Here is a 13649-nt window from a genome sequence, read left to right as displayed (position 1 = left end):
CGTCGACTCCCACTTGGAATGCTAGCGTACAGTGAGACATCTGGTGGCGAACGAGAGTACCAACGGTAAAGCATTCTTAAATTTATACCCCAAAGCTTATTATCATGTCTACGTCTTGACACTGATACCTCTCTGCTTTAACTCGGAATGTAGAATTTAAGTATCGTTGACGTAGAGTATCCATACACTCCATGTATCAAATTAATAGGTATTAATAGATATATTAATATATATTAATATCACTCACCCGTCGATAAGTGGAACTTCTCTCAGGAGTCTCCGAACAACCTCGAGTCTCTCCTGATGCGTGGAGGGTCCTGACGAGTTCAAGGCGAAAGGTACTCCCAGCCCTACACCCACCGCTGAGAAGAGAAGGCAAATGCCCAGTCCTACACACCACGGCTTCACCTTCGTAGGCATTGTACCTGAAACATAAAAATATACAGATATCTTAGATCTATATGATGTTGTATTTTTACCTTTGAGAATCAAAAATGTCATTTAAGTATCATTTTTCTCTTCTAGATGAACAATGCGTCTCTAAATCACAGGAAGTTTTTCCTGTAACAGTTTGTATATTGTGTCCAGAATTGTGCATATAAATTTCAGAGGTTTTGAACACATCATATCCAGTTTTCTGAAATAATTCTTATCCTTAAAGTTTCTCAGAAGTTTAAAATACTGAAATGTAATTTTATTTACGTGTATATGTCTTAGCGAGAAACAAATTACAGTCGATGTATTACGTATATCTCATTCATGATGGGTAGTGAGAATGGTTTTTATTACTAATGAAAGAGTATCTCGAACACTATGTTTCAACTGGAAATAACATAACCGCTTTTAATGGGGAAATTAATACTATTGCAATACTACTTGAGCAACTTCCCTTTGGCCATTTACTTTCAGCAATATGCTCTTCTTTGTGGATTGCAACTGCAGTTCAAACTATAGCACAAAACGAACAATCTTTAACTCAATAAGCAAGACAGAAGATTGTCAATAAACATTTTTCTTACAACCTGCTTTGCGTCGCACCAACAGAGATAGGTCTTACGGTGATGATATGATAGGAAAAGCCTAGGGGTGGGAAAGAAACAGCCGTGGCCTTAACCCTAGAACTCAAACCCTAATTTGGTGGTACACAAACTCTCGTGAAATTTACGACTATTTATATACGTGGTGAATAAAAAGTAATTGCAGAAAAAAATTAATGTATGAAGTATGCATTAACGTGTATGTTATTTTACAGAGTGTTGACACCTAGTTTTTCAAGTCACGACTGCTTGGGATTATTTCAGTATTCCGTGCTGGTATATCTTCTTCGTCTCTATCCGTCAGCGTTATGTCATCAGGCAGTCGGTCAGCCTGTACATTATCAACCTCTTCATCAGAACTAGAATCATTGCACAAACCACACTCCTCTTCTTTTTCCAAAAAATCAATGACATAATTTTTCTTCCGAAATTCGGGTCATCTCCTTGCAGAATACTCATCTGCATTAACAATAACAACATGCATTTACTTACCAATACGCGTATGATAAGTTCTGTGGTTTTAAATACTTATTTCATTCAGAAGAGTAATGCAATTTAATTTTGTTACAGAACTTACCTTGCCACGTTTAGCATACGGAGTCACAAATCGTCGTAAAATTTACGACGCAACGGTAATTACTTTGAAATCAACAATGCACGCACACTGACAAAGCTCGTGGTAATGTAGGGAGTAACTAAGGAGGACAGAAATGTAGCACGAAATGCCTAGCAGATAGAGCTGTGTTGCTAAGTATCCGTCGTAAAAATGACGGGGGTTTGTATTCTAGAGTTTAAGGTACAGGCTAGTGTGAAAATGGGAAACCGCGGAAGACCATCTACAGGGCTGCCGGCAGTGCGATTCGAACCCACTATCTAATAGATGCAAGCTCACAGCTGCGCGCCCCTACCGCACGGCCAACAAGCCGCTATTATCAATAAAGAAGAAAATAGTGTGCTGATGGGTACGCTCTGATGTAAGACTAATTGGAAGTGAAAAAGTTGACCACCTCCTGGCAATTAATAGAGCCATATTTCAGGTCACATCTATCCTACCAAACTTTGAGAGCATCAAGGGACTTGTCTAGCTCAAAACATGGCAAGAGGTTAGCCACACCACCATTTCCGTATCCAACCATAAACAATGGAAAAGTATACGGCCGACTTAGGAATTCAGTAAAAGTTAATCAGGAAAAAAGTAGTGCCAAATATCGTCTCTATACTGGTCATAGCTGTCTTGTGGCATTTTTCATCGATTTGTTCTAAAAAAATATTATTTCCTGAACAATCTATAAAGAGCAGAATTCTACAATGAGCAAGGATTTCCAAGCCTAAAAGAGGGGTTCTAGTATCACTGTAGATACTTAATATACGCTGACAAAATTTACAATTTATTTTTCTCATCGTCACACTCACATATCGAAGATTGTCGGCGAAGAAAGAATTGGAAAGGTAGCGGCCGTGGCCTTAATTAAGGTAATACCTCAGCATTTGCTTGGTGTAAAAATGGACTTCAGAGGGGCCAACAGAGGGATTCGAACCCACCATATCCTGAAAGCAAGATCACAGGGACGCGACCCTCGCTATTTTATTATTATTATTATTATTATTATTATTATTATTATTATTATTATTATTATTATTATTATTATTATTATTATTATTGCAGAACCATGGTGTCGCTCATCCCATGGTGTTGCTCATATAGGGGTACGAATCACAGGTACTGTAGAAGCCGGCAACTCACTCTATTGCTACTAATCACAAACTTATTTGGTACCTAACATAGTGGTACTACGCGCAAGTAAAAACGACCCATGGTGTTCCCGCGTGGTGGTACTAATCACAAGTAGTCTCTTGGTTATAATTTGATCATCCCTTGGTCGCCCCTTTTAGTCACCTCTTGCGACAGGCAGGGGATACTGTGGGTGTATTCTTCGTCTGCGTCCCTCACCCACAGAGGGCTGTAGATGTTCGGTGGAAGACCCAGTTCTTGCAGGCTCTTATTATTATTATTATTATTATTATTATTATTATTATTATTATTATTATTATTATTATTATTATTATTATAATTATTGTTGCATTCAGTATCCTGTTACGAAAAATGGCGTTTAATTTAAGATATTTATGAGACAAGTGATGAAAAGACGAAATTTCATTTCATTTTCAAACATAGGATACAAACATTAATTCAATTTTCCATTCTGTAGAGTGACATGTAAAAATGAAAATGTAACGGTTAAATTTCATGCTCTCTTTTGTTTATGTTTCAAATAATAATTTGATGTTTGGATTTTAAACATATTGCTCCATTAAGCCACAAACAGGACAAATAATGCACAGCGATATTACGCGTGAAATTATATTTTATCGTAGAATTTACGCGTACAAGTGGAAGCTGTTGCCATTCTCCATTCCAATGAATTAATATTTTTATATATTTCATAACGGGCGTTAACGGAGAAATGCAGTTCATTATTTACCACATCTATCTGAGTTAATGCGAGGTCAAAATAAATTAAGTGGTAAGTAGTACGAGGCAATTATTTGTGGTGGTGGTGATCCTAGTGGTGCTGCTGATTCATGTTAGTGGTTTAGAAAAAGTTAATCACCGGCCCCATGGACTTCGTGCATAAGAAAATATTTTTTTAAAATAAAGTATGTTGATTTGTCCACTGAAATGGAGTTATTAATTGAAATTAATTCTGGCAAGGATTTTTATCACATCAGCAGTGGTCTAGTTATAAACTTTAGCTTTTGGCTCAATTTTGGCTTCCTGTGTCTCAATCTTGACGTTTCATTGTAGGCCTAATGTACCAGATGTAGACGAATGGATATCGGTCGAAAAATCGATGGCTTGGTTACAATTAGCCTATGTCGGGTAAACATCACATGTGTCACCAGACCTATTTTACATGTCACGTCGTACAACATGGAGTGCCGAACTGACTTCTCAATAATCCGACTACCTCTGCTGGGTACGAAGCCCGATCCTCAGATGGAGCTCATGTTTTGTTGTTTGAATTTGCTTCATGTCGTACCAACACAGAGAGGTCTTATGGCGACGATGGGATAGGAAAGGGCTAGGAGTTGGAAGGAAGCGGCCGTGGCCTTAATTAAGGTACAGCCCCAACATTTGCCTGGTGTGAAGATAGAGCTCACTTCAGATACAATATTATACTTCTAAACATTTCTAAACTTTATTACTGTTTGCTGCTCCTAAAAGAGTCCTACGTTCCAGGCAGATTCAGGAATAGTATCAACGCCCATACTATGGCTTCCTGATACATTGCTAGACTTCTAGCGTCACATTACCCTAGGTATATTTTCGTCAAGGCTGTGATAGGAATAGACTTGGCTAGTGGATTATTGTGGGCTAAAATAATATTCATGTAGTTCCTTTCGTATGTGATGACTGATGACTAACAGGAAAAACAACCCAATGGCCCACCGCTTTAGAATGTTAGGAAGGCCTACGACTACACAGCCGCTAGCTGAACCTGGCATTTCCTCATAATTCTTCCAAATTTTTCACTTTGTTTCCGAGCCTGACTTATTTTCTGAGGTCTTTCATTTTATCGTTCTTCACTGTCTTCCCCTTCTTTTCCCTATATATTCAATCTTTCTTCTATGATTAGAGTTCAGAAGGCATCATCATCACATAGTATTTATCCTCAAACTGTCCGGGACCATGGCCAAATGGGTAGCGTGTTGGCCTTTGGTCACAGAGGCCCCGGCTTCGATTCCTGGTAGGTTTGGGAATTTTAACAATCATTGGTTAATTCCGCTGGCACGGGGGCTGGTTTATGTGTCGTCTTCATATCATTTCATCCTCATCACGACGCGAGCGTCACCTACGGACGTCAACTCAAAAGATCTGCACCTCGCGAGTCGATCAAGTCCTCGGACACCCCCGGCACTAAAAGCTAAACGTCATTTCATTACTCCTCAAACTGTAATCACCACTACATTCGTCGTATGAGAAAATAAATAATAAATTTGCCTTTGCTGGCAGGACCTAGTGTTTACAGTGGACTAAGTCTTCTGGTGCAGGCTAGAGGAATTTTGTTACTTTCATTGATCTGTCTCTGTCTTATACTTGGCTTTGACAATATGAAAATGACTGAGGTATGAGCGGTGCTAGTAATGCCATTCCTTCTGCAACCAGTCCCTGCTATGAATGGTGTGAAAATGTTGCTCATGTGGTCGGTTGAGGAAATCTACGGGAAACTACCTCACTCCTCATTTCCCTAGTACACCTCTTCAGTGATGCCTAGGTCATCTATGATAGCTGATGGCGGAGCTATTGAGGATACAACCAGCCTTAGGGCTGAAGACTGAACATACATACAATAATAATAATAATAATAATAATAATAATAATAATAATAATAATAATAATAATAATAATAATAGTTTCACCAGCTTCTCAGTAAGGTGGCAGTGGTTCGAATACCGACCAATGCATGCAAGAGCTTGGAAATGAAATTTACGTCCCCCTGGTTACAATTTCACGTAAAACTACACGCTTGTTTTAATAATAATAATAATAATAATAATAATATTAATAATAATAATAATACATTTTATTTTAAGTTCCACCAACTACTTTTACGTTCCCCGGAGACACGGAACTGCTGGAAATTGCAACCCGTAGGCTTGGGTTCACAAAGTCAGCATACCGTCCGAGCTGCCCAGTCCGGCTGAGCAGGTAGTGACTGTGGTGTTTTAATAGAGTTCCACCCTCACAATGTGTCTAGTGGGTACGGAGAGAGATACAGGTACAGAAACACATCTTCCAGGATATGATCCCATTACCTTTCATACTACTAGACTGACTTCGGCGAAATTCAGCGGATGTTTTTTCTTAACGTTTCAGAAATAGGCAGAATATTGGTAATGATAAAAATAATAAGACACTTTCCTGTAAATGATACGTAACTCATCTCGTATTTACTGAAGTCAATGTTCTTTTTAAAAGAACGTCTTCATATACTATACATCATTTAAGACAATATTTTCACTTTCAGAATATTGGAGGAACGCATTCCAGGTATTGCAATATGTGATTCATCATTCATCATTAGTCGTTTTTTCTCATTGATGAGCGTCGAGACCTCATAACTCTATCACTTGTGCGTTGCAACCTTTACGAGATGCCTCTATCCAGACCGGTTTTTAGCTTTCCTTGACATTATCTGAAGAGGTAGACCGGTGATTTTCTTCGCCTGATATAACCGTCTACTTGCTGTTCTTCTCCGTAGCCTATTGGCTTCAACTACGCTTTGCAAAATGGTCTTTTCTAAGATTTATCCTTCTCTTCTGAAAATTTGTCCGAGGAAGTGGAGGTAACACTCACTCATACGGTAAGGTACAGGTTTCTTGATGCTCACTTCGTACAGAATGGAGACATTGGTTCTTCTGGACACTAGTAAATACTGGATAGGTTATGGGCACCAACATGATCTAATTTTGGCTTTGTTCTTTGTTAATCGTCATACAAGAAGCACGACGAATAATAATATTGTATTCTTTTGAACGAAAAGGAAGTTATATATTTGATGGTGTGAGGCTGATTCTTGAAATCAGAGTTCATTGATCTATTTTTTACATTCTAATTATTTCAGTTCTAGAAAATTGTCAGGCACATCCCGGACAACTAACTGAGTCCCGCTTAAACGGACTTCAGAATTATTTATATTTCTTAATAAAATGGCAACGCTTTTATTTGAAAATATGTGGTGGCCAGTTTCATAATTACATTTCTTTAAAAATTATATAGCAGACTAAAGGTGTTATTTTTCTTCTTGCATCATTACTGTTAATGCCGATTCATACTTTGGTGTTCCAGGTATAAGATTTTCCTTTAGCATTGATCTACATTCTTTCTCAGGGTGTCTTCTTCCGCTATTATCCCAGGTGCTATACGTAAAACGCTGTAAACTTCGCCCGACAGGTAGTTTCACCATCTCCCTACCTCAATATTTTTATCACCTTCATCATCATCATCATCATCATCATCATCATCATCATAGTAATCGGTGAATCACTGGTAGAATGCGGCCTTCGAATACCAAAATGACGGATTCAAACTCAGTAAAGGTTATCGGATTTTGAAGGGTGAATCAAGTCCATTGACCGAAAGCCAGTACGCCGTCTTCTCAGCTAAGGAGTTGGACCATAAAAGTAATGATCAGTAGACCTATATATTAAAAATTGATAATATTCAACCAAATTTCGTAATTATTTAATCGTGGCCATTTGAAGACTGTTAGAGAACCATAACTTGTATAACTGGCAATGACTTGATTTATCGGCGTCAGTTAAATTCCTTTAATAACACGACAAAGTTGGAGTCCAGATGTCGTGAGTTACGAGGAGAGTTAATCAGGGTTAATCAACAACAGTATTATTCATGATTGTGCTGATAACAGAAGATGGTGTAACATGTATTACATTACAAGCCCTGATACATCTTCGTGACTTCATGACATGTGTATCATTACTCACGCTAAGCTTGGACTAGAAACCTATGCAGCTCTTTAGGGGCTTGCGGCCGTGGTCATTTGCCGCAGCACTTACTGTGTTCGATAGCTCAATAAATCAAAAACTTGCAAATTCTCCATGTGAATATCTTTAATAGAAGTGGCTCATAACTAAACCGAACGTATTAAACAACCTGATTGAGTATTCAATTCAGTTCAACCTCGGAGCAGGAAGGATTGAAAGGACACAGCCTTTTAATACAGGGGAAAATTAATACACTAGCATAATTCACCCAAGAAAATTAACACAAGCAATTTCGTACAGGACTACTCACAAATTAAAAAGTTCTTATGCTGTTGTCATCTAAACAATTACCTGCATAACTATAATACGAGGACTGCGTTTTTCGAAGTTCCGATAGGCCATAAATAATAGACATATTGAGATAACAAGATGATTGTATTACCAAAAGATTTGTACATTCTTACTTATTTTCTACGTAGTCAAAATGAAGGTTGAGGTATTTGTCATAACGAGAGACCAGCGTTGCTATACCCTCTGCAAAGAAGTCTGCCGCCAGTCTATGCCAGATGAGGAAGTCTACTGTGAGACACTACGTCGCCTCCGGAGAGCGATACCAAACAAATGAAGAGGCATGATCTCATCTGGCGTTGTTCTGATCCAGGACAATGCACAACCGCATAGTGCCAATGTGACAAAAGAACTTCTCCAATAGTTCAAGTGAGAAGTCTTTGACCACCCATCTTACAGTCCTGACCTAGCACCCAGTGACTATCACCTCTTTCGAGAAATGAAGGCGTGGTTAGGTGGGCAACGCTTCGCTATCAACGAAGAGCTTCAAGACGCTGTAAGGACCTACCTGAGCTCACTAGCGGCAGACTTCTTTGCAAAGGGTATAGGAAAGCTCGTCTCTCGTTACGAAAAATGCATCAACCTTTAATGTGACTATGTCGAAAAATAAGTAAGAATGTACAAATCTTTTGGTAACGAAATCATCTTGTTATCTCAATACGTCTATTATTTATGGCCTATCGGAACTTGAAAAAAAAAACAGCCCTCGTTCATTTGGAATAATGGTAAATGACGGTGAAAATATTTCAGGTGTAAATAACAGCTTTATTCTGTCTGATAAAGGGATATACGAATGGTGTTCGAAAAGAAAGAGAACTCTTTCTATAACGTCTTTATCGCTTATTGTACAACATTTTGGGCACTGTACCTCTCAAAGCTGTCCCCTCTACTGGCAATAAAATACACCGTTCCCATCGCTAATTCCAATTTTGGAAAACCTCTTGGAACGCATTTTCTGGAATTGTGAGGTCTCTTATCGCGTTGTCCTGAATCTCCTCTATGGTTTGGTGTTAACATAATAGCCACGATGTTGATAATTATGACGATGACATTTATTGTTTAAAGGTGCCTAACAGCTAAGTCATCGGCTCCTAATGGTACGATATTCAACGAAACGTTGTTTCTCAGAAAGTCTAAAAAGCACGAATGTGGCTAATTGAAAGTTATGGTGAGCGAAGGTCGTGAGGCGAATTCCGTGATGCTTAAGTCCCAACGAGCACATTTACTGTGCAAGTGATGGACAATGATTTGTAACTCATGAGTGTGATTCCCCTTTTGATGATGAAGGGAGTTTGGTGCACCCACTGAAACCTCATGATTCCCCACGGCCAACTCGCTCGGCACATTTATTGTATGTTACTTATATCACGAAATCATTATACATAGATTTTTAATTGAAGATATATATATATATAATTTTCAGAGTCAAAAATAAAATATCAATAATAAAACTTCAAACTCATACCGGCTAGAGACTTCAGTTCATTAATACCTATCTTAATAATTTTACGGCAAAACTTCTGGCAGAGACCGTGATATAGCCCGATAATATTGGAGTATATTTAATATTCCTGGAAATGCCTCGTTAATTCATGTATATTTTTATAATGTATTCCTGCATCTGTAGACCTTCGACTTTAAGGTAACCCATGAGTAAATTTTCGTGAAAATCGATGAAAAAATTGAAATTTTGATTTTGACGTTATAAGATACCCCAGGCCTTCTTCTTTCGGAATATTGCATTGCCGAACCGCAACCGCCATTTTTAATGTCCCTGTAGCGATTTAAATGTCTCGCATAGCCCACTTCTTCAGTCCATGCATCACTTAGTTTTCATTTACATTTTCGTTGCATTGTGTTTGAATGCAAGAAGCGAGGTTCTACCAGTGGAAAGGACCAGAGAAAGAAGAAGAAGATTGCTAAAACATCAGGAGAGCAGGAGAAAAAGAAATTTGAGGGCCCCACATATGTATCAGGAGGATTTTAGGGTGAGTAGTGCATGCAGATCTTTAATTGCTGTTTTCTCATACTTCAAATTTTCAGTACCTTCCTGCATATAAAATGTCCCTTGCGTTACAGTTTTTGAGATAGGCAGTTCAAACTTGCTACATTAGTTCATAGATGTATGATGAATTAAAATTGCGAACAGTTTTCTTCTGGGAAAAAAATACTATTATTCTTTTTCAAATTACTATTTTTTTTGCTGATATCTAAGGAAAAATTTATGAATGCTAAATTTAAAAAAATTCTAGTGGATTATCTATCATTAGCACATTAAAACCAAAATCTATTTTAAAAAGTGCATGTTTAACGAACAAAATATGGAGTTGAAAAAATCAAATTTGCAATACGAGGAACTTTTTCTATGGCATCTCATGAAAAAGTAATTTGACCATATCTTCTGAACCATTAAAGCTACAGAATTGAAAACTTATAAACAGTCCTCTGATATCATATTACATCTTTGGTATAAATTTGAAAACTATAGCTTTGATAGTTTAGGACTTTTGAATTTCACTCATGGGTTACCTTAAATTAACAGTACAGACTTGCTGAAAGAAGCCCCAAACTGTAGTGAACTCATCTACAACACGATTTCTGACAGGTGTATTTTTCCCTTATTCGTACCGATCTTCCCTCAGAAACTGTAGCAGGTGAACATCGCTTTTCCTTATGTCTATTATTAGTCACACTGTTCGAGCATCAGCTGTTTTACTCAGTAACAGAAGAATCTTACAAATCCCCCAAGAAATAAGTAATATAAAGCGTGATCGAAAAGTTTCCATTCGGGGGCGTTGTTGCAGCGGACATGCAACGTAGCGCGACTCCGATGGTGGTATATAAGCACGTACATGTAGGCAAAGGGATCAGTGGGGCAGTGACGTCGTGCTGAGGCGCGTGCGTTAAATGCGGCCACGTAAACTATGGTGACGTTATTACCAAATGCGTCCAAACAGGACCAACGTGCTGTTATTCTGTTCTTGGCTGCCGAAGGACAAACACCGGTGGACATCCATCGGAAAATGAAGACTGTATGGACAGCATGTATGTCGAAAACTACGTAGTGGAATGGTGCACAAAGTTCCCGTGCGGGTCGCGTTTCGATACATGACGCTGGTCGATCTGGGAGGCCACCCTCATACATTACGGAAAACAACAAGCGGGTGGTGGATTAGGCGATTAGGGCGGATCTTATATCCATACTATTATCACGCCTCCGGTCCCTTCAAAAAGGACTTGAAGGCTTGACCGTCCTCTCAGACGAGAATGTGCAGCAGGCGGTTACGGACTTCTTCAAGCAGCAGGATACGGTGATTTACCTCACGGAGATCTCCAAACTCGTGCGTCGGTGGGATGTGTGCCTCAGTGTTAATGACGATTTTGCCTGACTGGCATACCGATTCAGGACTGTACGGCCGTCTAACGAAAACTTTTTGATCGCTACTTATGTATTCGACATGCATTTCTGTATACGTTTGTTGGGTTTGAAATAAAGCAAAAAAGGCAGTAAATACTTCCTCTTTAAAAAATTAGAGATACCTGGAGGAATAGAGAATAAAGATGTCTACTTGTGTTAGTGACTCTTGTTTTGAGATGAATTACAAGTAGGCAAAAATGTCCTCTATTAACATTAATGAGAAGAAAATGGAATGATAAAGGCGTCGGCGAAAGAAAGAGAAGTGATACGAAGGACGTGAGAATAAAAGAACCCTTTGCCCTTGCAAACCTAACACCCCTGCGTTGGAAGGAAAGACGAGTTGATGAAGGAAGATCGGATATGCAACCTAAAAATGAGGAGGCTGGCCCAAGTTAGTGTCGACTTGTACTAGTTCATTATGTAACCCCATCATAATTAGCCAAGTACGTATTTGTTTTGTAGGCTGAAATAGTCCTAGACCATTGTACCATTTTTTAATTTGAAGTACCATTTCTGTGCTTCGTAACTTCCAGACAATGATCAAAATTCCTGTCTATTCGACTGGATAGGGAGAGGGAGCATTCGTTTACGACTGGGCTAAGTTTATCCACAAATCAGTTAATAGTAACGTTTACACTCCTCATTGTTCTTGCTGAACACACCATACTTGATAATTTAGCGTTGAGCAGTCTCGTTTCTCTACAATTAAGACTGGGGTGCATATTCCGAATGTGCTCTGTGGAACATACTTAAGATAACACCTCTCTGCTGAGTTTAGAGTGAAGCAGCCAAGCTGTTACAGCAGTCTAATTACTATTTCTCATTAGGCTTACTACATCAAAACTGGGCTAGCTGAAGAAGCACAACAAACTTAGCCAAGAACTCCAATTTGTAAGACTATTTATGCAACATTTCCATAATGATAAATAATAGCAAGACAAGGTTGATGGCAGATTATGACACTGAAATATGGTTCCGCTCTTGTATCAAGACGATCTCTAGCTTTCTTGCAAGAGTTTGCTCACTGGAGAGAGGCTGTTGACACTGCAAACTCCCACTCGCTAATTGTGCACTGCGACAAGAAACTAACAACGCCTTGTTCAATTTCAGTGTTCCATCGTAATGCAGCCTATTAAGTACACAACAGTTTGTCGGATATAGCGGAGATATAGTAAAATATTTTTGTCAGAAATTTACATTGAAAATAAAGAGGAATATTCATCATGATGGCATTACGTAAAATCATTTCCTCAACCAGTCTGTGCACATAGCATCTCTCAGTGTGTTCACACCTAATTAGGACTTCATCTCTTCCTTGTGGATACCCTCTAGTCATTTTTCCTCTCAAAAAGTATCGCCACTCATTCTTACTACTGTATCTCCAGCTTGTGAATAAGATATCCACGCTCCACCAAGGATTAATGTTCATAGTTGAGCTTTGACCCCAGAAAAATGCTATGTAAAATTAATTTTCTCTCCAAATATTGTGTTCCTCCAAAGCAGTAGCAACAACAACAACAACAACAACAACAACAACAACAACAATCTAAAATAATTCTTCTTCTTCTTCTTCTTCTTATTATTATTATTATTATTATTATTATTATTATTATTATTATTATTATTATTATTATTATTATTATTATTATATAGTTATCCCCGTCTGGAGAGCACGATTTAACTTATTTTCCTCATTATATTGTTTCCTTCTTTCCCAAAATCTTTTCAAACCGGGCGAGTTGGCCGTGCGCGTAGAGGCGCGCGGCTGTGAGCTTGCATCCGGGAGATAGTAGGTTCGAATCCCACTATCGGCAGCCCTGAAGATGGTTTTCCGTGGTTTCCCATTTTCACACCAGGCAAATGCTGGGGTTGTATCTTAATTAAGGCCACGGCCGCTTCCTTCCAACTCCTAGGCCTTTCCTATCCCATCGTCGCCATAAGACCTATCTGTGTCGGTGCGACGTAAAGCCCCTAGCAAAAAAAAATCTTTTCAACTTCTCACTGACATTTCATTTGAATTTTCCTGTTCGAGTTCTGTTGGCAGTAATTAGGAGTTTTCCTGCATATTAGTGATTGTCGATTTCTGTTCTGAATATAAAGCTATCCAGCAGAATTTCAACCTCTAATGTCGATTTCCTAGAGGTATTTTCTAACTCAATTAACCAATTGTTCTAGACAAAGGGTAAGGTTGACCTGTATGTTAGTAAATCTGCCATTGTTTACTCTGAGAATTTAACCGTAGAATTTCACTCACTTTTTCCTGAGAGTGTTTGAGATTATTACATTTTAACGATTTGCTTTACGTCGCACCGACACAGATAGATCTTTTGGTGACG

At 38.6% G+C, this 13649-nt stretch overlaps 1 protein-coding gene across 1 annotated transcript in view; it reads right to left on the bottom strand.

The window, feature by feature from the left end:
• Positions 1-13649, bottom strand: part of LOC136879242 (dipeptidase 1) — an 860664-nt gene that overhangs the window by 613973 nt on the left and 233042 nt on the right. The window contains exon 2 of the mRNA XM_067153050.2: positions 248-425. Coding sequence (XP_067009151.2) covers positions 248-425 — 178 coding nt within the window. The remainder of the gene's footprint in view (positions 1-247; positions 426-13649) is intronic.

The sequence above is a fragment of the Anabrus simplex genome, chromosome 8, assembly GCF_040414725.1.
Source record: "Anabrus simplex isolate iqAnaSimp1 chromosome 8, ASM4041472v1, whole genome shotgun sequence".
NCBI lineage: Eukaryota > Metazoa > Arthropoda > Insecta > Orthoptera > Tettigoniidae > Anabrus > Anabrus simplex.
Note: the sequence above shows the minus strand (reverse complement) of the source record. Positions and strands in the feature narration are given on the sequence as shown.